This window comes from Podarcis gaigeae, assembly GCF_964106915.1.
Source record: "Podarcis gaigeae genome assembly, chromosome: 8".
NCBI classification, from domain to species: domain Eukaryota; kingdom Metazoa; phylum Chordata; class Lepidosauria; order Squamata; family Lacertidae; genus Podarcis; species Podarcis gaigeae.
The window spans coordinates 63,907,018-63,930,118 of record NC_139684.1 but is presented as its reverse complement, the minus strand read 5'-3'; the positions used below and the strand labels follow the sequence as shown (position 1 = coordinate 63,930,118).

The following is a 23,101-nucleotide window of genomic DNA, read 5'->3' as shown; positions in this document are numbered from 1 at the left end:
ACACCCTTACCTCTTTTAAGTTCCATTCCATTCCATTATACTTTCATTTCAGTCCTCATTGGCCTATATTTTGGGCAGGATTTTAAAGAGCCAGTGGCCCAAGTCCCCTTTGTGGACCACAAGTCTTTGTAGCAACCAGCGCACCCTTCAGCCCTGCTCACTGAGCATCCATCGGGGACTGGATCTAGCAGGGCTCTCCTTATGTTGGATAAGACACAAACAAGTCGAAGTTCCAGTTTTGACCCTGGAGTTTCTGGGTTTGCGCCCCATCTCCTGAAAAAGAAAACAAACCCGGAACTTCCCCACCCCACCCTTTTGTGTGCGCGGGCGAGGGGGCAGGAGGGGCTCCTCAGCGGCCCTTGGGCAGGGAGGGGTCGGGTTCTTGCTCCCTCCGCGCCCGCCAGGTCAGCCGGCGCTTGCAAACTTTGCAGCCGGGCCGCCCCGGCCGCAGCGCCCTCCTTCTCCCCCTGCGGGGCTTTGCGCACGAGTCGGCGCCGTTTTCACACGGGCTGCTGCTCGCCCAGCCGAGATAAGAGGCAGCTGCCAGCGACGCCGGCCTTAGCGGGTGGGGAGGCGGCCGAGGAAGGGGGCGCAAGGCCGGAGAGGTCGAGGCTGAGCGGGGGCCTCCGCGGGGAAAGGAGCGTCCGCCGGTTTGCACCTGCCGGCGAGGATGGAGCCGGGCTCGGGAGAGAAGAGCCAGCTCCTCAACGGCCTGGAAGGCAGGTGAGTCGCGGGCAGCGGCCTCCGCGTTTCTTTCCCCCACTTTGCTTTCTGCTCCTGCAGTTCTCCGCCCCGAAGGCAATGCGGACGCTTCCCGCCAATATAGCTACAGATCCATTTGCTACCTCGCTGCTTCCCCAGCATTAATTCTTTGCCACAGTGCAGTCCGATTTTAAGCATGTTTCCTCCGCAATAGGAGCAAACTCCAAGTGGCCCAGGTCCCTTCTGGCTCCCCCCAATAAAATATTCGATGCTTCCCAGGCACCCCAAGTTGATAGGCATTGTCATTCAAAATAGTGTGTGCCTTGTGTGCAGCTTGCCTTCCCCCCAATATTTTATTTAAGTTGGTACCTTTGTAGATGGGGTAAGTCCCAACAAGTTAAGGGTGATCTGATGATGACACTAAATAGGTGCAAGATTGGACTGTAGGTTTGCAGGCCTGTGCTTGCTCAGGTGTGAATCGTGTTGCGTTCAGTGGAAGTTACACCCTAGTGAGCGCCAGGTAGAGCCTTGCAGCCTGATCGAGGTCGCTGGCTTTGGGAGAGGGGCTCATCACCGCCTGCCCACCTTACCCAGCCTATTGGTTAGAGTTTGGGGGCTCCATTAAAGCATTCAGATCCAAAATTGTGCATGCAGACCCTCCCAGCCACCTTCTCTTACAGTACTGGAGCCCAAAGAAGTGTAATGAACTTACAAAAAAGAAAAATCCTGCCAATTCCTAAAACATGGGTGGAGAAGCTGTGGCCCTCCAGATGTTGTTGGACCCCCAATTCTGCCAGCCCCCAGCAGGACCATGGGCTAGGAATGACTTTTACTGATTGGTTTTGGCAATTTACATCCTGCTTAACAGTAGTCCTCTCTAAAGAGTAGAAACAGCAAACTCAGTAAACACCATGGAGATAAAATCAGTTAAAAGCTAACTCTAAAATAAAAAGTAGCTTAAAATGACTGCTGACATGGGCTCCGGAAGTTCAACAGGGAAGTGGGGGGGGGGGGTCAGCTATCTGATATCAGCTGGGAGGGGACTGTAAGCTTGCAACATCTGGAAAGCCAAGGATTCCCTGTCTGTGGTCTAGAATCAAATCAAGAAGTTGCATGAAATTTCAGAGAAGCTTTATCTGTTGAATGTCGATATCTGTTGTGTATTTGTATTTGTTAAAGGCAAGGCAGGCAGCTTTGCATGAAAAAAGCCCTCCCAGGGTGCGTGTTCAAAGAGTAATTAGTCACTATTAAGTAACTTTGACATCCTTTTTCAACTGCAATAAGGGTATCTAAAAGCAAGGCAAAAGGGTTGTTTCTGTACAACCCCACTATACCAGGGGAAACCTATGAGCGGAGTGTGGGTTCTGTTCTTGCAGCTGAGATTGCGAACAGAGCGTGGGATCAGAGGGTAGGGATTGTTCCAGTTTAGTTAATGTAAAAATGGAATCTTCTCTAATCTAGCATAAAATGCTTTGCAGCAGGGGATGGCAGCATTTCAGGAAAAACGCAGGGCTGTTTTAGAGAGAGCCTGGGCTGCGACATGTATTTGCTACACTTACACACCACCCTCCTGGAAGAAGCACTGAGCAGTGTGCTTACCCCCCCCCCCCATATTATCCTTACCACAACCCTGTGAGATAGGTTAGGGAGAGAGAATTATATGCCAAGGTCACCCAGCGTGGGCTAAACTCTGCGTTTGTTCTTGTTATATAAAGAGCATCTGCAAGGAAGCAACTTCCAGGCAAATGTGGCAAAAGCTTAAAACTTTTTCTCTGCCAGCCCTGTTCCAAGAAAACTTGCCTCTTGGAAGCGGCAGTTTGCATTTCTAGGGCACCATCAGAGGCTTCCCTTGAAATGTAAATTGCAACTTTAGAGAGAAAAAGGGTTTGGTTTTTTTGGCAGAGAAGGTTGCATGGAGAGAAAATAAGGTCCTCCCCACCCTCAGGGTCCCAAGATTGCTCAAGCTTTGCAAAGGATGCTGTCTATATTCTTAAAAACTTACAAGTTGCTATATACATTAAAAAGCTTGAACTTGGTTTGATATCCAGAACAAAACCCTTGCATGTTAAGTGCATTATTGCAGTAAAGATCACCCAGCTTCATGGCTGAGTGGGGAATTGAACTCTGGTCTCCCCTACCCTCCTTTGGCACTTGAGTGTAGAAACCGAAATTGTTTGCCTGGGCAGATAGAAGGCAGAGGTGTAGGAGTGTGTGTGTGTGTGTGTGTGTTAAGAACCTCCGACAGTAACATGTTCGGAATGCAGCCTGCTCTATGAAAGGTAAGAATCACATCCACCCATTGTTCTGCCTGTGTCCCTCTTGCTTTGCCTGCCTTTGGCATGCAGCCCCCAGAGGTTCCCTGCCAGTGACTGTAAGAGGCATTGTCACATTGCAAGGGCACATTCCACCCAGGAAAAGAACACCAGGGAGGGGCAGAGCAGGGCTGGTGCTGCAGGACAAAGGCCCCGGGGAATGAATGGGGCTTGGCCAAGGAGGAATCAAGAGGGCTGGGTAGAAAACTGGGGAGGGGGAAGGGCTGCATTTGTCCCCTGGGCCTGAGGGTCACCACCCTTGACTTGAGTGGTGCATATGTGCAGAGGCAACAGAAGCCAGATTGGGTAGTGCTGCCTAATGGCTGGAGGGTGTGTAAATCAAACTCACTCTCTCTCTCACACACACAAGCAAACGCTCACGCAAAGGCACATGCCTATTTCCTGCTTGTTTTGATAACACTGTGAGGATTTCTACTTGGCACTGCCGCACAGGAGAACCTGAATGCTATACCATCAAACGAAATATTATTTTAAATAATAATAATATATGTGATCAAGCTACTATTTCTTTCTTTCCAACCAAGGGATACATTTCTATCCCACCATGTTGCCCAGAGTGGTTGGGGCAACACAATAAAAGTAATAAATTATTATTATTATTATTATTATTATTATTATTATTATTATTGGCTCAAGGTTATGTACCTAGTCTTCCCACACCCCCATTTTATCCTCACAACAACCATGTGAGGTAGGTTAAACTGAGAGACCCAGTGCCACCCAGTGAGCTTCCCAGCCATGTGAGGACCTAAATCTTGGGCTTCCTATGTCCTAGTCCTGCACACTAATAGCTCCAGTACAGTGACTTTGAATTAAATTCACAAGGAGCTGAAGTAAGGCCTCTGCTGTTTTCTGCTTTGCTTTTCCAGCTGACACTCAACATGGTGTGGCTAACTAACATACTTGGTCCTTACTGGCCATTTTTTTGTGGTGACGGGGGTATTCAGTTTATTGTTGTGCTTCTGCAAATTTAGAGTTTGTGGGACAGCAGCATCTCTGCCTGATACAACCTCTCTCTCTCTCTCTTTAAAAATCTTATGTTTATGACATAGGTCTTATTTAGGAGTTGTGGGTAAGAATTTCCCAAACCCAATGGTCGGCTACGTTCCAGACCTTTCCTCCTTCGAGCTGGGCCTGAACGGGAACCAGCACTGCCATTCCAGCTGGGCATCTAACAGCAGCTACGATGCTGAAAAAGAGAGAGCTCGGAAGAAGCTCTACGTCGCCTCGGCCATCTGCTTGGTCTTCATGGTGGGAGAAGTTGTGGGTAAGGCTCTTGACGCTTTTTGACATCGCTGTTTGCTGTTTGGGTTGTGCATCATGACTGTGTACAAAATTATCATCATCATCCTATAGAATCATAGAATTGTAGAGTTGGAAGGGACCTTGAGGGTCATCTAGTCCAACCCCCTGCAGTGCAGGAATCTTTTGTGGAACTCAAACCCACAGCCCTAAGATTAAGAGTCTCATGCTGTACTGACTGAGCTGTCCCAGTTCTTCCTATTATTTACCTGCCCTTCACCATAAGTTCCCTGGGCAGTTTGCAACACATTCCGGCCAGCCACATGGAAGGGGTGTGAAGCACAGCCAGTGAGGGCTGTGGCCTTGGGCGGAGGGGAGTTCCAAGGGATGCATAAAGAGGTCTGCATTTGGCCCACAGGCCTGAGTTTCCCCAACTTCTGTAATGCATGAATCATTTGTAATCAGTGTTGGAAATTTGCATTGTTCTAGGCACATTTTGCAACAGGGAATTTCATTAGTGCGAGCAGCTTCTGAGTTCTGGGTGCGGTACTGCGCCTAATATTTCAGATTAAAACTGCAGAGTGGAAGGAAAGGAGGACCCTTTTCTGCCCCCCCCCCCACTTCTAGCTACTCTCTGAAGACTGGAGAAGAGACCCTCTCAAAAGTATTAGGGGGGTGGGCAGACCACATGAAAAAGGAACATAATATTTTAGCTGCAGTTCATTCATTTTCAGCTTTGTATTCCTGTTATAAAAAAGCATGCCTAGAATTTCCGTTGTTGTGCCCTTAGCCTAGGATTAAGGTGCCATTTAGCTCCTGGCTTTCATATCTCAGTTTCTAATACTGCCCTCTGCCTGTGGGGCTCTCTCTTCCCAGGGGGGTACCTTGCCCACAGCCTTGCCATCATGACTGACGCCGCCCACCTCTTGACGGACTTCGCCAGCATGATGATCAGCCTTTTCTCTCTCTGGATGTCCTCTCGGCCCCCTACCAAGACCATGAATTTTGGTTGGCATCGAGCAGGTAACAACATCCTGGCTACTAAGGAGGACGTCCCAGTGAATACAGTTAAGCAGACTTCCAAGGAAGCCCACCGAAGGTTGTGCCTGCTGGCTATGTGGCATTCACACTGTAGCAGATCAAATGCAAACTTCTGAGCAGAGACTATAGAGCTGTGCTGGTGGGGCATGCTGAATTTAAAAAACCAAACCAAACCAATGAGGGGGCTGAAAAGATATGTTGGTTAAATTAATGTAACTTAGTTTTGCTTTGTAAGTAAAATGTGTATAAAATTTCATAGAAATAATTAAAAATGATTGCCAAGTACTTGCAGTTGTTGTTGGCCTCCGTTTGTCTCTGGAGACAATGGAGGAGTGTGCCTTTGGGGTGAAGTCAAACCGTTGGAGAGTTGCATTGCCTGCTGTGGCTGTAGAGACTGATATGGGAGAGACATGTTTTGTTGCAGTTAGGGCAGATGAAGGCGTCCAATTGTGCTGCTGAAGATGCAGCTATATTATTATTATTATTATTATTATTATTATTATTATTATTATTACTTAGCATTACCTGACATTTTTCAGAAGGTAGAATTAAAAGTATTTGGTTTTCTGAAAGCAGAGGGAACAATGGATCTCATTTTAAGCCCAGAAAATAACTGTGTGTGCATCAGTGAGGCAGGGAGGGCTGAATTGGGGACGGTAAGATTTGTGGGCCCGATTCACATGGAACTCCTGCACACGGGACAATTTACACGCAGGTCCCAATTTCTCCCGTTCCCCCTCCAATAAGGGGCTTAATGTCTTTATTGTTTCAAACAGTTCTCAGGACATAATTTTTACTGTTGAGGCTGCCTGCACAAATAGAGCAGCACTGAATTGGGCCTCTTGTTGCCTTGTGAATTGGTCTGTCTGTTGCAAGAGAATGTATTGGAGCAGTCTAATTGGGCAGCTTTATTTGGTGGACATACTCCCAAGTGTATGCAGCTAGGACCAAACTCTCAGAAATTACCTGCTTGGGGAGTTGTTGCTCTTCACCTGCCATTGACACCTAACCTAACCAAACCTTCCTGGCTTTCTCTGCAGAGATCTTGGGAGCCCTGCTGTCCGTGCTGTCTATCTGGGTGGTGACTGGTGTCCTGGTTTATTTAGCAGTGCAACGGCTGATCTCGGGCGAGTACGAGATAGAAGGGAATGCCATGCTCATCACCTCTGGCTGTGCCGTGGCAGTAAACATCATGTATGTAAGCATGCTCAGAATGCACTTGAATGGGCACCTAAGGAAGTTGCATAAACTGGAGATTCTCCTCAGATGGGGGTTGACCCTGGCAATGGATTGCGGGCTGCATAGATCAGTGGTACCATGCTTTGTAGGCCAAAAACGTCTTGTGTTCATTGTGGGGAATCTCCAGCCTTTTGGTCCTGCCCACTGACATCAGAATGTAGGTAAAGCCTTGGCTGCCTTCACTTTGAAGTCCCTTTGCAAGCAGTTTCTGTTGAAGCCTCCTGGAAACTGACTTAAAAAGCGATATTGTCACTTGAAGTGATAATGAAGTCAGGTGATTAGCCTGCAGGCATGTGTGGAGATAGAGATCTGTGCAAAAAGGATCAGGAAGCTGGTGATAGAAAAGACCTTAGCCAGAGGCCCTGGTGAGACACTCCCAATTAAGGGTCTACATTACTGGGCTGGGCAGACCATCTGAGCTGGTGTGAAACAGCTTCCTGGGTATTTGCTTCTGGATGACAGGGGCTGAATGAACAAAAGCCTCTGGTCAAAGGAATAGCCCAACTCTCTTGCCCCCACTTCTGAGTGTTTTTACTTTTGATGTTCTTCATTTAGTGCAAGGGTAGGCAACCTAAGGCCCAGGGGCCGGATGTGGCCCAATCACCTCAATCCGGCCCGTGAACAGTCCAGGAATCAGCATGTTTTTACATGAGTAGAATGTGTGCTTTTATTTAAAATGCATCTCTGGGTCATTTGTGGGGCATAGGAATTTGTTCAATCCCCCCCCCCCAAATATAGCCCAGCCCACCACATGGATGGTGGACCGGCCCACGGCTGAAAAAGGTTGCTGACCCTTGATTTAGTGCAATTATCAGATTTCTGTCCTGCCCTTCTTTCTGAAGGTTCCCAGGGTGGCAAACAACAAGTAATAAAACTTATGTACAGAATGCAAGAGGAGTTGAGAAGCCAGTGTGGGATTTAGTTATTTAACTGTAGCATTATTTCTCTGCCCGTCAGCTGGGGAAAGGGTCCCAGAACTGCTTATGGAAGAATAAAGATAGTTTCTGCCCACCGCAGTCGGAAAGAAATGACAGAGGAGGAAAAAGCAATGGGGAGGGAAGAGGAAAACAAAGAAGCTCGGATACCAATTCTTAAAAGTAACAAGTGACAGCCAGCTGAGGCTGGAAGAGAGTTCAGGAAAGATCAGAGAGCAGAGCCAGTGGTATGGCCCTGCTTCCCATCTTTGCTTTTGCTGCAGCCTGATGCTCTCCTTTTGGCAAAGTCTTCTCTCCTTGCCCACTTTTCCTTTTAATTTCTCCCTCCAGAATGGGCATTGTTCTCCACCAGTCAGGGCATGGGCACAGTCACAGCAATGGGCACAGTCATGGCAATGGGCACAGTCACGGCAGTGGCCCCAACACCAGTGTCCGGGCTGCTTTCATCCACGTGGTTGGGGATTTCCTACAAAGCATTGGAGTCTTGGTGGCAGCCTACATCATCTACTTCAAGGTAAAGCAGTCTGGAATAATTGATAATTGCAAAGAATATTTATTCCATGATGGAGCAGCTCTGCCGACTCTCTTAGGAGACAACTGCTGCTGTTACCATGTTGGCTCTGTAAAGAACAAGCTTGTTTGGGGCCAGTAATAAGTTAGGTGCGGAGCAGAGCAGGGACTCTGCAGTCGAGTGGCAGAGCATCTTGGGTTCGGTCCTCAGCATCATCCCTCCCTTAAACCCTGGAGAGCTACTGCTGGTCATTGTAGTGGGTACTGATCTAGATAGACCATTGAACAGATGCTGTATAAGGCAGAGAGGCTCACAGTTTTCTTTCTCCTTCACCTTCTTCCTCCAGCCAGAGTACAAATACGTGGATCCCATCTGCACCTTCCTGTTTTCCATCCTGGTCCTTGGAACGACCCTAAGCATCCTCCGAGATGTTGTCCTTGTGTTGATGGAAGGCAAGTCTCCCCTTTTGAAGTGGGTGAAAGAGATTGGAGCATCTGGTTGGACTATGCCATGAATTTTCTATGTATGAGGGAGGCTGCTTGGTGTGTGGGGACATTGTAAGTCAAAGCAAGACATTGCAGCACTTAAAATGCAGGTAGTTGCTTTACTTTTCCTTTGTTTGACTTCTGTTGCATTCTAAGGGTTTGGGTTGGGTAGTAATGTGTTAGTTATTTCGCCCCGTGTCTCCTTGTCCCCATAGCAGTTGGAGGGGTGCACTGTTTGAGTCCGGAAAATGGGGTGGGTGGGGAGGAAGCACCACTCCTCTGAGTCTCTGGAGCAGGCATAGGCAAACTTGGCCCTCCAGATGTTTTGGGACTACAGCTCCCATCATCCCTGACCACTGGTCCTGTTAGCTAGGGGTGATGGGAGTTGTAGTCCCAAAACATCTGGAGGGTCGAGTTTGCCTATGCCTGCTCTGGAGGGTCCCTTCCTCTCCAGCTGCTAAAATGGAAGAGTGGGGAGCCTCAGGCCTGGGGGCCAAATGAGGTCCTCCAGTCCTCTCTCCATGGCTCTCAGGGCTGGGAAAAGGACCCCCAAGGAAACACGAAGTCATCTTCCATGTATAATCCAGGCTTCCCCAAACTCGGCCCTCCAGATGTTTTGGGACTACAGTTCCCATCATCCCTGACCACTGGGCCTGTTAGCTAGGGATGATGGGAGTTGTAGTCCCAAAACTTATGGAGGGCCGAGTTTGACTATGCCTGGTATAATCCAATCAAACTATGTGTTTTAGCTTTGCGCAAGACAAAGAAGCAGTTGTGTCATCTTGTTGTCTGCTTCTCACCAGCATCTCCTCCTCCACCTTTGCTTCTTTGCAGCCACCCCAAAGGGTGTGGAGTTCAATGATGTGAAGAGTATCTTGCTGTCCATAAACGGAGTGAAAGCCCTGCACAGCCTCCATATTTGGGCCCTGACGGTGTCTCAGCCCGTGCTGTCTGTCCACATTGCCATCAGTAAGTTGCACTCCTGAGCAAGGAGTATCTGCAGGATTTTTTCTAGGGGGTTGGGGAGAGAAAATATAATAAATCGGGCTTCCAGTTGTGGTTCAAAATACCTGAAAACCACCCAGGTTGGCAAAGGCTGTTCTAAATAAACAAGTATAACTGAAAGGTGGGAGCACAGAAACAAATGAGGGGTCTCGGACCTGTACATGCTGCCTTGCATCTCAGGTTCTATGAATGCTATAAACTTACTTTGTTTTGATTTTTTTTTATAAAAATAAGAAATATGGGCATCTTGTGATACATCTGGCAGGGGAGACACTCCCTCTTCTTCCTTCCCTGCCCACATGGCTATACATTCCTCAATGAGTTGCAGGTTTAGGGGTTACAAGGTGCAGTCACTGTAGCTGAGGTGGATGTTGGATTTTGCAACTAGGGAAGAAAAGCATAGACAGTGCTGGCACCCAGAAAAGCCAGGCTTTGACTGGGATGGTCTGCCAACCTCAACCCTTAATCCTACCTCCTCCTACCCAGTGGGTGGATGGCTTAGGCAGCGTACTGAATGGTGATCTTCAACTGCCCCACACCCCCAACCCTGTGCTTTACACTTTGTATTTGTTTTTTTGTTTATTATTATTATTAGCCACCTGACTGGGTTGCCCTAGCCACCTGACTGGGTTGGCTCCCAACAAAAAATAAAAAGACAATACATTTTTTTGTTTTTAAATATTTCTAAAACGTTTAAAAAGATATCTTAAGCCGTATACAAAAATAACACTGAACAAAGTAAGACTATCACAAAGTCAGTGAATGAAACTCAGGAACTGGTTAAAGACAGGCATTCAGAAATAATAGGGCCCAATCCAGCAGGTCACAGAAAGCACAGGCAAAAACAAAAAGCAAAAACATCTTCACATGACATTTGAAGCAACTACCGTATTTTTTGCCCTATAGGACGCACTTTTCCCCCTCCAAAAATGAAGGGGAAGTGTGTGTGCATCCTATGGGGCGAATGCAGGCTTTTGCTGAAGCCTGGAGAGCGAGAGGGGTCGGTGTGCACCGACTCCTCTCGCTCTCCAGGCTTCAGGAAGCTCTCCGCAAGCCTTGGGAGCCCGCAGGAGTTCCCATCGGGCTCCCTAGGCTTGCGGAAAGCAGCCTGCATCTCGAAGCCTGCACAGCGCACCCCGGGCTTCGGTTCCCCGACCTGGTTTGGAGGCTGGCGGTAGGGAGAAGCGCGCTTCTCCCTGCCACCAGCCCCACAAGCTTGGGGGACAGCGGGGAGGTGGAACGCTGCCATCCCACTGTCCCCCGACCTGGTTTGGGCTTCAGGCAGATGTCCGCAAGGCATGGGAGCCCAGCGGGAAGTCGCGCCAGTCTCCCAAGGCTTGCAGAGAGCTGCCTGTTCTGGGGGCTGGGGTCAGGGGAAGCTCGGGCTTTCCCCGCCCCAGCCCCGCGCCTGGGGGGGGGAAAATAATTTTTTTCTTTATCCCCCCCCCCAAAAAAAACTAGGTGCTTCCTATGGGGCGAAAAATACGGTAATGGAGGTTGTTTCATATATACCAGAGGGTGCTTGTGGTGTGGTGGTACGGATGGGGGAAGAGAGGCTCTGAAATTGCTTGGATCCTGACCAGTTTGTGGGCCTTGTCCTTAGTTATGTTATTGTTGCCATTGAGTTGATTACACAGTCACCTTCATGAACAGTCCGTTTCGATCCTTTCTGGGGAGGAAGGTGCCCTAATAGCCAGCTGTAAACCTGCTTTCCAACAGGCAAAACTAAAGAGGTCTGTAGGGGTGCTATCGCAGATATTTGGGGCCCAAGTAGGGCCACAAACATGTACTGTGAGAAGGGCTCCCAGATACACCACTTAGCATGGAGGAAATCAATCCATTTGTGCTGCCTTCCTCAGATGTTTTGAACTACAACTCTCAGTACAACATCTCCCCTCACCCCCGGACTTTGTGTCAAATTAACGGTGCCTGTCTTCCTTTTGCTCCGCTCACTGCTTGCCTCCCTTTCCAGACAAAGACGCAGATGCTCAGGCTGTCTTGAAAGAAGCAAGTTCCCGCCTGCAGGGAGCCTTCAACTTCCACACAACGACAATCCAGATCGAGAACTACTCCGAAGACATGAAGGACTGCCGGGAGTGCCAGAGTCCCTCTGACTGACTGTTTAGAAAATAAGAGAATCTGAGGAGAGTTGTAGAGCAGCCTGCAGATGGATATGCGGCCTTGTCAAAACTGCTACCTCAGAATTCGTTCCAGTGTGACCGTTACTCAGGGCCAAGTAACTCATGCAGTGTCACCTAAGTGCTGATGCTTAGTTTGTTAGGAGCAAATGAAAGTAATGCTCTCTCTCTCTCTTTCTCTCGGATCTGTCTCTCTCTGCTTCTCCCTCTTTCTGTTTCTCTCTCTCTCTCCTATAGTTTTATAAGTACCTGAAAATAAAACTGGGATCTTTCTGTTTATTGATTTGGCTGTAATAACTCCTCAATGCAAGGAGTTTCCTCTTCCTCAGTGGAGTTAGGATCTTTCTCCTTGTATCTAGAGTAGAGATGGGAAAGGAAGTCAATTCAGTTTGCATTTAAAGGCAAACTTACGTAATTTGCACTTTTTGAAGCGATACATGGACCAAAACACCACCTATTGTTAGTAATTTGCACTTCTTAGCTGCAGAACTGCACTGCAAAATACTAAGTAATGTGCTCAAAAATGTACCTGCCAGGGGAAAGTGTGTTAGTTAGCTAGCTAGTTAGTTACAGTAGTACCTCGGGTTACAAACTCTTGCTAACCCGGAAGTAGTACCTCGGGTTGAGAACTTTGCCCCAGATGAGAATGTAAATCGCGCGGCGGCAACAGGAGGCCCCATTAGTGAAAGCGCGCCTCAGGTTAAGAACAGTTTCAGGTTAAGAATGGACCTCTGGAACGAATTACCATAAGTTCATAACCTGAGGTACCATTATACGTCTGGGTTTTCCCAGGCATTTTGCCATTTTCCAGAAATCCTGACTGGAAACTATTTACAACGACCAATTCTCAGACATGTTTGGGGAAACCTGGACGTATGGTAGCCCTAGCATACAACATACAAAAATGCATTATTTCAGGAGAAATTGCTTTGCAGAGATGTGTATGTTTGTCAAAACAGCATCCCAGAAGGCTGTTTTGGAGTGAGGCTCTCTAAACGTGGTGATAAATTTTCATGAAGAGCTTTTTTTTTAAAAGGAAGGATGCAAACTGATGAGGAGAGGTAGAGAACTGAAGATTGGAAGAATGAGAAACCAAGAAGATGCTGACAGTTCCCTCCATCCCTTATCTAGAGTTCAGGGCCAACTCCAGGACTGAGGAGAGCCCTAGCCATAGAATTGCCTCACCATTTAAATTTCCCAGAATGCCCTGAGGTGTCCAACGTAGCATCAGTGAGAATTTACAGAACTGACTTCACCGCAAGCTTTTAATAACTGATTGAAGCCAAAGTTACGCATATAACAGGACTTCACCGTCCTCCTCTATCCCTCTGGGAGAAGATTTTGAGGGTTGCCACTGGGTGGGACGCAGGTGGCACTGTGGGTTAAAGCCTCAGCGCCTAGGACTTGCCGATCAAAAGGTCGGCAGTTCGAATCCCTGCGGCGGGGTGCGCTCCCGCTGCTCGGTCCCAGCGCCTGCCAACCTAGCAGTTCGAAAGCACCTCCGGGTGCAAGTAGATAAATAGGGACCGCTTACCAGCGGGAAGGTAAACGGCGTTTCCGTGTGCGGCTCTGGCTCGCCAGAGCAGCGATGTCACGCTGGCCACGTGACCCGGAAGTGTCTCCGGACAGCGCTGGCCCCTGGCCTCTTGAGTGAGATGGGCGCACAACCCCAGAGTCTGTCAAGACTGGCCCGTACGGGCAGGGGTACCTTTACCTTTTTTTACTGGGTGGCAGTGGAAGGTGCAGCCTGGTTGTGTAAGGCCCTGCTGTTGGGATACAAAGCAATGCTTTCATTGTTATGTACCGTTACGCTGCTCTGTGGTCATGGGAATAGGGTGAGGAAGCTGTTATAAATTGTATTAAGAGTGATCTGTTAAAATGGGGGGCGGGCTCTGCTCTTATGCGTTTGACAGCAGTCCAAAGCAGAACTTAAAGCAAGTCATGCTCTGAATGGCTTGAAGTTAAGGCCTCACCTGCTTAATTTCCAGTGTGGCGGGAAAAGCCTCACCTTAATTTCTGAGAATCCAGCTGCCATTAACATCACAGGAGCCCAGTCAGTGGTGGTGAGAAGGCTTGGCTGTGCTGGGTGGGTTTTTTGGGGGGTGGGGTGGGGAGTTGCTGGAACTGTAGTGCCCTGGCAGAACCCGCTGACACTGGCCACAGAAACCATTCTGAGGAACTGTGGGAAATTAAAATGGCCTTATAGTCAGCCACAGCTGATAGCAGCTCTAGTATTGCTTTGAGCACCGGGTAAGCCTATGGGATGGGTGGCCATCAGAGGACACTCTGGTCAGGGGCTCCCCACAAACGGCAGCCGGCCTGGGTTTAGGAAGTGAGCAGGCTGCAAGCATCACAGACCAGATGTGGACTTGCAAAAAAACCATACAGTGGTACCTCGGGTTACAGACGCTTCAGGTTACAGACTCTGCTAACCCAGAAATAGTACCTCGGGTTAAGAACTTTGCTTTGGAATGAGAACAAATCGCGCAGCGGCAGCAGGAGACCCCGTCAGCTAAAGTGGTGCTTCAGGTTAAGAACGGACCTCCAGAACAAATTAAGTTCTTAACCCGAGGTACCACTGTAAATGCCTAGTGCTCACTGAGCCTGACTTAAGTCACTGACCAACCACTAGAGGGCAGCAGAGGCATACCTTAAGCTGTGGTGTTGCTCACAAATACTCTATTGCCTCCAGGCCTTTTAAGTAACAGGTTTGGGCTTTCTGTTGGGCAAGGACCCGCTGAATTAAATTTCTATTAGCAGCCAGTTTCTCACCTGGTAAAAAAAAAAAAGGCACTGGAAGTAGCAAGGAGTAAACCTCTTAAGTCCTGGGTTCGATTTCTGACATCTCCAAGCATGGTTGGGAGATCTCTGCCTGAAAGCTCTGGAGATCTTCTGCCATTCAGTGTAGACAATACTGAGCTAAATCGGCCAATGCTCTGGCTTGGCATAGGCAGCTCCCTAGAGAGCAATGTGTATTACTTCCCTGACTTCAATACGTGGTAAGTTAGCCCTTGCTTGCCTTTTAAGAGCCTTCCTGCTTGTTTGGCTTAGGGGAGGGGGGGGCTTGGACTTCTGCCCTCAAGTCCAGCCCCCGAGGGCAGGCGCTGCTGGATGAATCCGTGTCATAAGACTTGCACATTTTGCGCCGTGATCCCTCCAGCGTGGCCGCATGCCTGGTGTGCTTTGTGCAAAAGGTGGAGGAGTGCAGAGCCTTCCCCTGTGCTGCGATGACCCCAAAGAGGTCAGCAAGTCACAGCTGCTTAAGGCAGCATCACATGAAATGCTTTTCCTTTTTTTGCCCTCAAAGCCCCCTGTTAAGAACAGCTCTTGCTGCCATGGGGCTTTGCAAGTGCCGACTGTGTTGCTGTTTTTGTGTTGGCCGGTTCCAGTTAGTAAGGCTTGAGGAGGTGGATAAGGTCCTTGAGTTGATCTGAGCGACCACTTGCATTCTGGACCCTTGCCCCTCTTGGCTGACAAAAAACTAGCAGAAAGGGGCAGCTGGCTGGGCCAGGGAGGCGATCAGTGCCTCCTTGCAAGAGGGGGTGGTCCCTGCCTGCTTGAAGGAGGCAGTGGTAAGACCACTCCTCAAGAAACCCACTCTGGATTCGGAAAATCTAAGTAACTGCCACCCAGTTGCCAATCTTTCCTCTTTGGGCAAGGTTCTTGAGCAGGGGGTTGTGGACCAGAGCCAAACACTCTAGGAGGAAACTGAGGATAAACCCTCTGATTAAACGCCACTGCATTAAACTAATATATTTCTCCTGGAATTTCGTGGCTCAGATTGATGGATGGATTGGTTACTATTTATAGTCCACCCACCTTATCATCTTATGTCAGGGCTGATGACATATTAAGTGAACTGCCTGCCTGCTTTGTGCAAAACCCACTTTCCCCTTCTTATTTTACAAGATTACATGTGAAATTACAAAAAAAAATTAATCATACTGCACAATGCAGGTATTTTAGTCCTCCTCTTAATACTCTCACTATATATTACTGTGGGTTTCCACCAATGTTAGTCCTACTCAAGAGTAGTCCCATTGAGATTATGGTTCATTACTTTCAGTTGGTCTACTCTTGAGTCGCACTTCGTTGGCAGCAGCACTTTGATTACAAAAACATTCTCTCCCAGCCACTCACCGTTTATAATTAATGTTTATGAAAGAATAAGCCTTGTGATGATTTACAGTGCAACGTTTTATTCTCTTTATTGCCAAAATCTAACTTAAGTGTCAAATACTTAATCACTAGATCCCAGCTCTTCAAAGTTTGTATTTTTGTGGGTTTCACAGAAGTGGTGCCAGTTTATCCGTTTCTCTTTGTTTGCATCATTTCCTCAACAGATGGGTCTGACTTGGAGAGCATATAAAACTGATACATGCTTATCTCTGGATACTGAACCTCTTCTGTTGCTATCAAAGGGTTAAAGGGTAGCAGAAACGCTCTAATCACTGAGCAGCTGGAGGTCATTAGGCTTCCAGGAACATGAGTTTGTATAAATAGTCTCCTGTGTGTTTGTTCTTCCCTTTCCTTCTCTCCTTTTTGGGCGTGTTTGCTGAGATGTGTGGTTCTTCGCCAGGGTTGTTTTTTGTTTTTGTAAATAAACCTTATCTTTGAGTTACAAACCGCATGCTCCAAGACTCCTCTTTGAAAAGATACTGCCTCTCCTGCCCTTCTTCAACTGCTGTGCGAAATACTCTGCTGTAGTGGGACTTGTGACGATGGAAGCGCACTGGGCATTTACATTAAACTAATTAAAGTTTAATGGGACATCTTCTCCCATCCATCTGTCCGTCTTTGAGAGTATTCATTAACCAGCTTTCTATTTTGAAAAGGCCTGAAGTAGGGAACAGGTTTAATCATCAACAGCACCGGCCCCAGCATTAGGTAGAATGAGCCAGTTGCCTCAGGGGGCGGGTGCTATGGCTGGCAGGCAGCAGAGGAGAGGCAATGGAGAATGCAACTGGTTGTGCCACACAGCCTGCCCTGCCCTCATGAGCCTGGCCTATTCTCCTAAACCAGGGAAACTTTGCCCATGTTTAAATAAGATTCAGCTGCCAATCTGGTCAGCTATTGCACATAGGATGTGTGGGTATGCCTCCTTGTCCTTCGCTTCATGCAGCAAAATGGCTTACCATGTTTTTTTAGATAGTGCCTCAACCATCCCACTTCTTAAGAAGAGTGCATGTTCAAGAAGAGTCACAGGTTCACGTTACCTGTGAACATGGGACGGGGAACTTGCATTCTTCCAACTATCCTCGGGCTCCCACCAGCCCAAGCCAGCATGGCTCACGGTTGGGGCTGAGGAGAGCCACAGTCCAACAACATCTGGAGGGCCAAAAATTTCCCACCCCAGCATCAGAGCACAGCACTCTTGCTTAAGAACATGCTTGTAGCTTGGCATGCAAAAAAAGTCCCCTGTTAAATTCCCTGTTATGTCACTGTGACTTCATTCACAGTGACATAAATATTCCCATCAGGGTGATTGATTCTAGAAAATTCTACATATAGCTCTTCTGGCTGGGATCACGTGAGCTGTGGTCCAAAACATCTGGAATGCACCAGCTGGGCAAGAGACACTAAACATACCAGCCTATCCCAGGCAGCCATCAAATTCCACAATCATCACACCATTGAATATGCTTGAGAAGTCTTGTATTCATAGAGTAATATGTCCGACGAAGATCATGGAGTTTCAATTACCAGAAGGCCTGCCATTAATTTTATTTCACTTAGCAATTTGTTATGTAACTGTTGCATTATTCACAGCGGCATAAATATTCCTATCAGCATTAGGTGATAGATTTTAGAAGATTCTGCATGTAGCACTGTAGAAGATTCTTTGCACAGAGCTCAGCCTGGGGTGGCTGGGCAGTCCAAGCCATTTTTCTGCCTAGGGCCTGAGGAACCCAGGTTAGAAACACACACACCCCCGCCCCCACTCAGCCATGAAGCTCACGGGATGTGGCCTTGGGCCAGCCACTGCATCTCAGCCTTTCCTACCTCACAGGGTTGTTGTGGGGATTAAATGGGGAGCAGGGGAGGACCATGTACGCCATCCTGAGCTCCTTGAGGGTGGATGGATGGATAGATAGATGATTGATAGATAGATAGATAGATAGATAGATAGATAGATAGATAGATAGATGATAGATAGATAGATAGATAGATAGATAAGATAGATAGATACAGAAGCTGACTGGACTTCAACATGGATAACAGGTCAGCACCCTCCACTGCATTCTGTAAAGCAGGCATATCTGACGTCTGTTCCAGGGGTACAATCCACCCCACTGGTCAGTTTAATCCAGCCCCTGGGGCAGTTTCCTGGAATATAATCCTAAAAAACCCCACACCTTAACTTCAATCCTAAAAAAAGGTCAACAACTTAGATTACCCCTTTGGTCGCCCCCATGGCCCTTCACTTTATCAAATCTGGCCCTCTTTGAAAAACGTTTGGGCACCACTGCTGTAAAGTAACAGCGCTATCAAGTCCTGTCTTTGAAGGGCTGTCCATTCATGTCCAGTTTAAAGACAAAGAACCAGAAAAGAGAAAACTCTGAGCCCCTGGGGAAGAAGACTTGAGTGGCACACAGATCACATGGCCATAGTCTTAATAATAATAATATTATTATTATTAATATTATTATTATTAATAATAATAATAATTTTTATTTATATCCCGCCCTCCCCAGCCTTAGCCGGGCTCAGGGCGGCTAACAACAATAAAACAGTACAAAAGTACAGCATAAACAACACTCTAAAATCATTCATTATAAAATTAATTAATTCATGCCACAGGCAGCCATTGGGCCAGAGCTCCGCGAAGATTGCCGAGGGAGGGAGTCAGGCTGTGCCCTTGCCAAAGGCCTGGTGGAACAGCTCTGTCTTGCAGGCCCTGTGGAAAGATGTCAAGTCCCGCAGGGCCCTGGTCTCTTGTGACAGAGTGTTCCACCAGATCGGAGCCACAGCCGAAAAAGCCCTGGCTCTCGTTGAGGCCAGCCTAACTTCTCTGTGGCCTGGGACCTTCAAGATGTTTTTATTTGAAGACCGTAAATTTCTCTGTGGGTCATACCAGGAGAGGCGGTCCCGTAGGTACGAGGGTCCTAGGCCGTATAGGGCTTTAAAGGTTAAAACCAGCACCTTAAACCTGATCCTGTACTCCACTGGGAGCCAGTGCAGCTGGTATAGCACCGGGTGAATGTGATCTCGCAGCGAAGACCTCGTAAGGAGTCTCGCTGCAGCATTCTGCACCCACTGGAGTTTCTGGGTCAGTCTCAAGGGCAGCCCCACGTAGAGCAAGTTACAATAATCCAGTCTGGAGGTGACCGTCGCGTGGATCACAGTGGCTAGGTCAGGGCGAGAGAGGTAAGGAGCCAACTGCTTAGCTTGGCGGAGATGGAAAAATGCCGCCTTTGTTATAGCTGCAATCTGTGCCTCCATGGAAAGGGAGGTATCGAAGATTACACCCAAACTCTTAACGGACGGTGCTGGCACTAATTGCGCCCCCGCAAGAGATGGGAGTTGCCCCCCCAATCCCATATCGCCCCGTCCCAGCCACAGGACCTCTGTCTTCAAAGGATTTAGCTTCAACCGGCTCCCACGTAACCATCCAGCCACAGCTTCCAAACATCTGGTCAGTGTGTCTGGGGCCGAATCAGGATGGCCATCCATCTGTTGATAGAGTTGGGTGTCATCGGCATACTGATGGCAACCCAGCCCAAAACTCCGAACAAGCTGGGCGAGGGGGCGCATAAAGATGTTGAAAAGCGTCGGGGAGAGTATCGCACCCTGAAGTACTCCACACACCAAGGAGTGGCGCGATGACAATTCCCCCCCAAGTGCTACTCTCTGTCCCCGACCAGAGAGAAACGAGCGCAGCCATTGAAGGACTGTGCCCTGGATCCCCATGTCGGCAAGGCGGTGGTCCAGAAGGTCATGATCGACCATGTCGAAAGCTGCTGACAGATCTAGAAGAATCAGCAGCCCCGACCCGCCTCAATCCAGCTGTCTACGAAGATCATCTGTTAGGGCAACCAGAGCCGTCTCGGTCCCATGACCAGCGCGGAAGCCGGACTGGAATGGCTACGATCTCATCACTACGATGAGATATGTTGCATTTCTTGTTTAAGTCGTTTTGTGTGTGTGTGTTTTTCTAAATCTGCACACATAGTCACATAAATTGGCATATTGAAATGTGTGTCCTGCTTTTTCCATGATGCCCCTACCTTCCTTCTTAGGTGCTATCAGAGAGCTTCATCGGAATGATTAAGAGAGAGACTGCTGATTTTAGCTTTTCTTGATGCAGAATTTGGGCTCACGTGGTACATAAATTTGTGTTTGGGCTAAGCTAAAGGAGCATTGAGGGACACGGGTGGCGCTGTGGTCTAAACCACTGAGCCTAGGGCTTGCCAATTGGAAGGTCGGCGGTTTGAATCACCGTGAGGGGGTGAGCTCCCATTGCTCGGTCCCTGCCAACCTAGCAGTTCGAAAGCACGTCAAAGTGCAAGTAGATAAATAGGTACCACTCTGGCAGGAAGGTAAACGGCATTTCCGTGCGCTGCTCTGGTTTCGGTGTCCCATTGTGCCAGAAGCAACTTAGTCATGCTGGCCACATGACCCGGAAAAACTCTGTGGACAAACGTCGGCTCCCTCAGCCAGTAAAGCAAGTTGAGCGCTGCAACCCCAGAGTCGTTCATGACTGGACTTCACTGTCGGGGGTCCTTTACCTTTTTAAAGGAGAATTTGGTATTCAAACCAACTGTCCTTTTTGTGTTGTGAACTGCAATGTGATCTTCAGATGAAGGGCAGTATACAGATTAAATAAATAAGTAAATCCTACAGCAACAGGTGCACTCTACCTCCATATTGTTCGGCCTTAACAAAGTTCCCATCCTCATTCTCAAAGCAATGAAAAAAAGAGGAAGGATGACTGCTAAAAGTAATTATGCAGACTGTCATTATTATCTTTTGCATTGTTTAATGCTCTGGAAACCTTTATTTGTTAAAAACCTGTGTTTTTTCTTTTACTCTCCTGGGGGGGGGGGAAGGTGGTTTTAATTCTAAATCTGTAACCTATTAGCATGTGCATTTGTGCAAATACCAGCTACAAATCCCTATAACCAAGTGACAGTCTCAGTTTCTTTAAAAAAGCATACATGGCCCTAGGTCTAATCTTCCCCACTGTAATACCTAATCATCATGAAAGAGTGGATTCTGCCAGTTAAAAATTCTAAAAGGAATGAAACACACGGATGTGGGAAACGCTTTGCAGCAGCGTCCAAAACCCCCACCAGGAAACACTCAAGCCAAGGAATTATTTATGGCTCCTTTCTCCTCCCTAGCCTCCATCCCCGTCTTTATAAGCGCCTCATTTTTCACAGCCTTTTGCCAGGAGAATATTAACCACAAATCCCACCCTCCAAAAAACCCAGTAGTCTTTTGGCAGACAAAACAGCAGCTTCTTACCTCCGCCCCTCCTTCCCCAAGTCTCATTTTATCTCTTTTGCAACAGGGACCTGGACCAAATCAATTGCTTGTAAATTATGCAACTGAGTAGATTCTCTTTAGCCAATTGCTGCCTCCCAGCTTGAAAATTCCACTGCCATACAAATCAGATTTAGGTGGAATAGGGAGGGCTGGGGTGGCATGAGACATGTTAATGCCCCGGGTAGAGCGTCCAAATAGTGGACAGGAACATAGGAAGCTGTCTTTCATAGAGTCAAATCATTAGTCCACCTAGCTCATTACTGTCTGCACTGACTAGCAGCAGCTTTCTGGAGTTTGATGCTGGAGTCTGTCTCCCAGCCCGAGATGCCAGGCATTGAACCTGGGACCTTCTCCATGCAAGGAGATGCTCTACTGCTGAGCTAAGACCTTTCCCCACTAGCTAGCATGGAAGTTAGCATGGAAGTGTGCAAGCCTCAATGGGGATTGAGCAGGAAAACTGCCTCATGGATTGCCACCCCTAGTGGGTCACTGGGGCTGTCAATTGGCTGGGGGGGAGGAGCCAGCCTCCCCTGTTCCTAGTTACAGGTAGGTAGCTGTGTTGGTCTGCTGTAGTCGAAATAAAATAAAAAAAATCCTTCCAGTAGCACCTTAGAGACCAACTAAGTTTGTTATTGGTATTTTTTTTTATTAAAGATTTTCTTGTTTTACAGAAGTATGTGTAATGTCTCTTGTATTTTTTCCATGTAACATTTTTACAAATCAGTTTCATTTGTTGAGACATTAGGGGGGGAAAGGGGGTGGAGGGGGGAAGATGGGTGGGGATGGGGGTGGGGTTGGGTGGCAATGTTTCTATTTTGCTTAATGTATGTAGGGTTTGGTGTCAGCGTTGCTCGTGCAGGTTCTCTGCTGTTCATTTGTGTTTCTTTGGTAGTGAGAGAGTTGGGGTTGGCCTAGGGTGTGGTTGTTTGTAGTTTTTATTGGTATGAGCAAGAAGTGTGCATGCACACGAAAGCTCATACCAATAACAAACTCAGTTGGTCTCTAAGATGCTGCTGGAAGGAATTTTTTTATTTTGTTTCCCCTGTTCCTGTTTGAGCTCCAGAAACCGAGTCAAAGCTTTTTAATTGCACCTGGTACCTGCTTAAGCTGTGAGGAGCATTTGCCCCTCTCAGGATGTTGAAAAACTACAGTTCCCATCATCCCTGGCAACTGGCCATGTTTGCTGGTGCTGATGGGAACTGAAGTTCAGTACCAACTGGGAAGCTAAAGTTTCCTCACAACTGGCCTGCTCGTTCCTGCAGATCAGCTTTCCCCAACCCTAGTGCCCACCAGATGTTGGGCTAAAACTCCCATCATCCTTGGCCATTAGCCATGATGGCTTGGGCTGATGGGAGCTGGATTCCAAAGCACCTGGAAGGGGAAGATTGCTGCTAAAATGGGCAACTACAAGAGCTGGTTGGAAAGTTGGCAGCCACACTTCGCAGGCCTGTCTGCCTCCTCCTCTCCTGCCTCTCGTGCAAGTCTGTTCACTTCCTCTTGCTGCCTCTGACAACGGGAACCCAAAGGAGGAACCAGATGACATAACCCCCAGATACTGATGTTTGCAAAGGTTTCCTCTTTCTCTCCTCCTGCTTGCTTGTTATTGTTAAAACAGCAGCAGCAGCAACAGCAAAGGTCTGCTGCAAACAGTGAGGACATGAGAAATCCTGCTAAAAATCTCTCCTACCTGCCCTGCATCCAATCTCTTGTCTTTGATAATAAGCAGAAATTTAGCAGGTGGAATATCTTCTCGCTGCAACTGCATGCTGGGAAATGCTTCAACTATTGAATTTCCACCTGCTTGTTTTCAAAGGCAAAAAGGGAGAGGCCTGGTTATGCATTGCAACCCATTCATTTCCAAAAACTAGCACCTCACTGTTGTGTGTCTCTGAACATACACAAAGCACATTTTACCTGCTCATGAGAGAGAGAGAGAGAGAGAGAGAGAGAGAGAGAGAGAGAGAGAGAGAGAGAGGTTTAA

The 23,101-nt window shown here is 47.9% G+C and overlaps 1 protein-coding gene across 1 annotated transcript; it reads left to right on the top strand.

Annotated features, from left to right (window-relative positions):
* Nucleotides 1–399: 399 nt before the first annotated feature.
* Nucleotides 400–11,910, top strand: SLC30A2 (solute carrier family 30 member 2). Its single transcript, XM_083751858.1, has 8 exons — nucleotides 400–723; nucleotides 4,088–4,302; nucleotides 5,154–5,300; nucleotides 6,359–6,512; nucleotides 7,823–8,006; nucleotides 8,350–8,455; nucleotides 9,323–9,457; nucleotides 11,466–11,910. Exons 1-8 carry the CDS (start codon nucleotides 671–673, stop codon nucleotides 11,609–11,611), a joined length of 1,140 nt encoding a protein of 379 aa, XP_083607984.1. The 5' UTR covers nucleotides 400–670; the 3' UTR covers nucleotides 11,612–11,910.
* The last annotated feature ends 11,191 nt before the right edge of the window (nucleotides 11,911–23,101 follow it).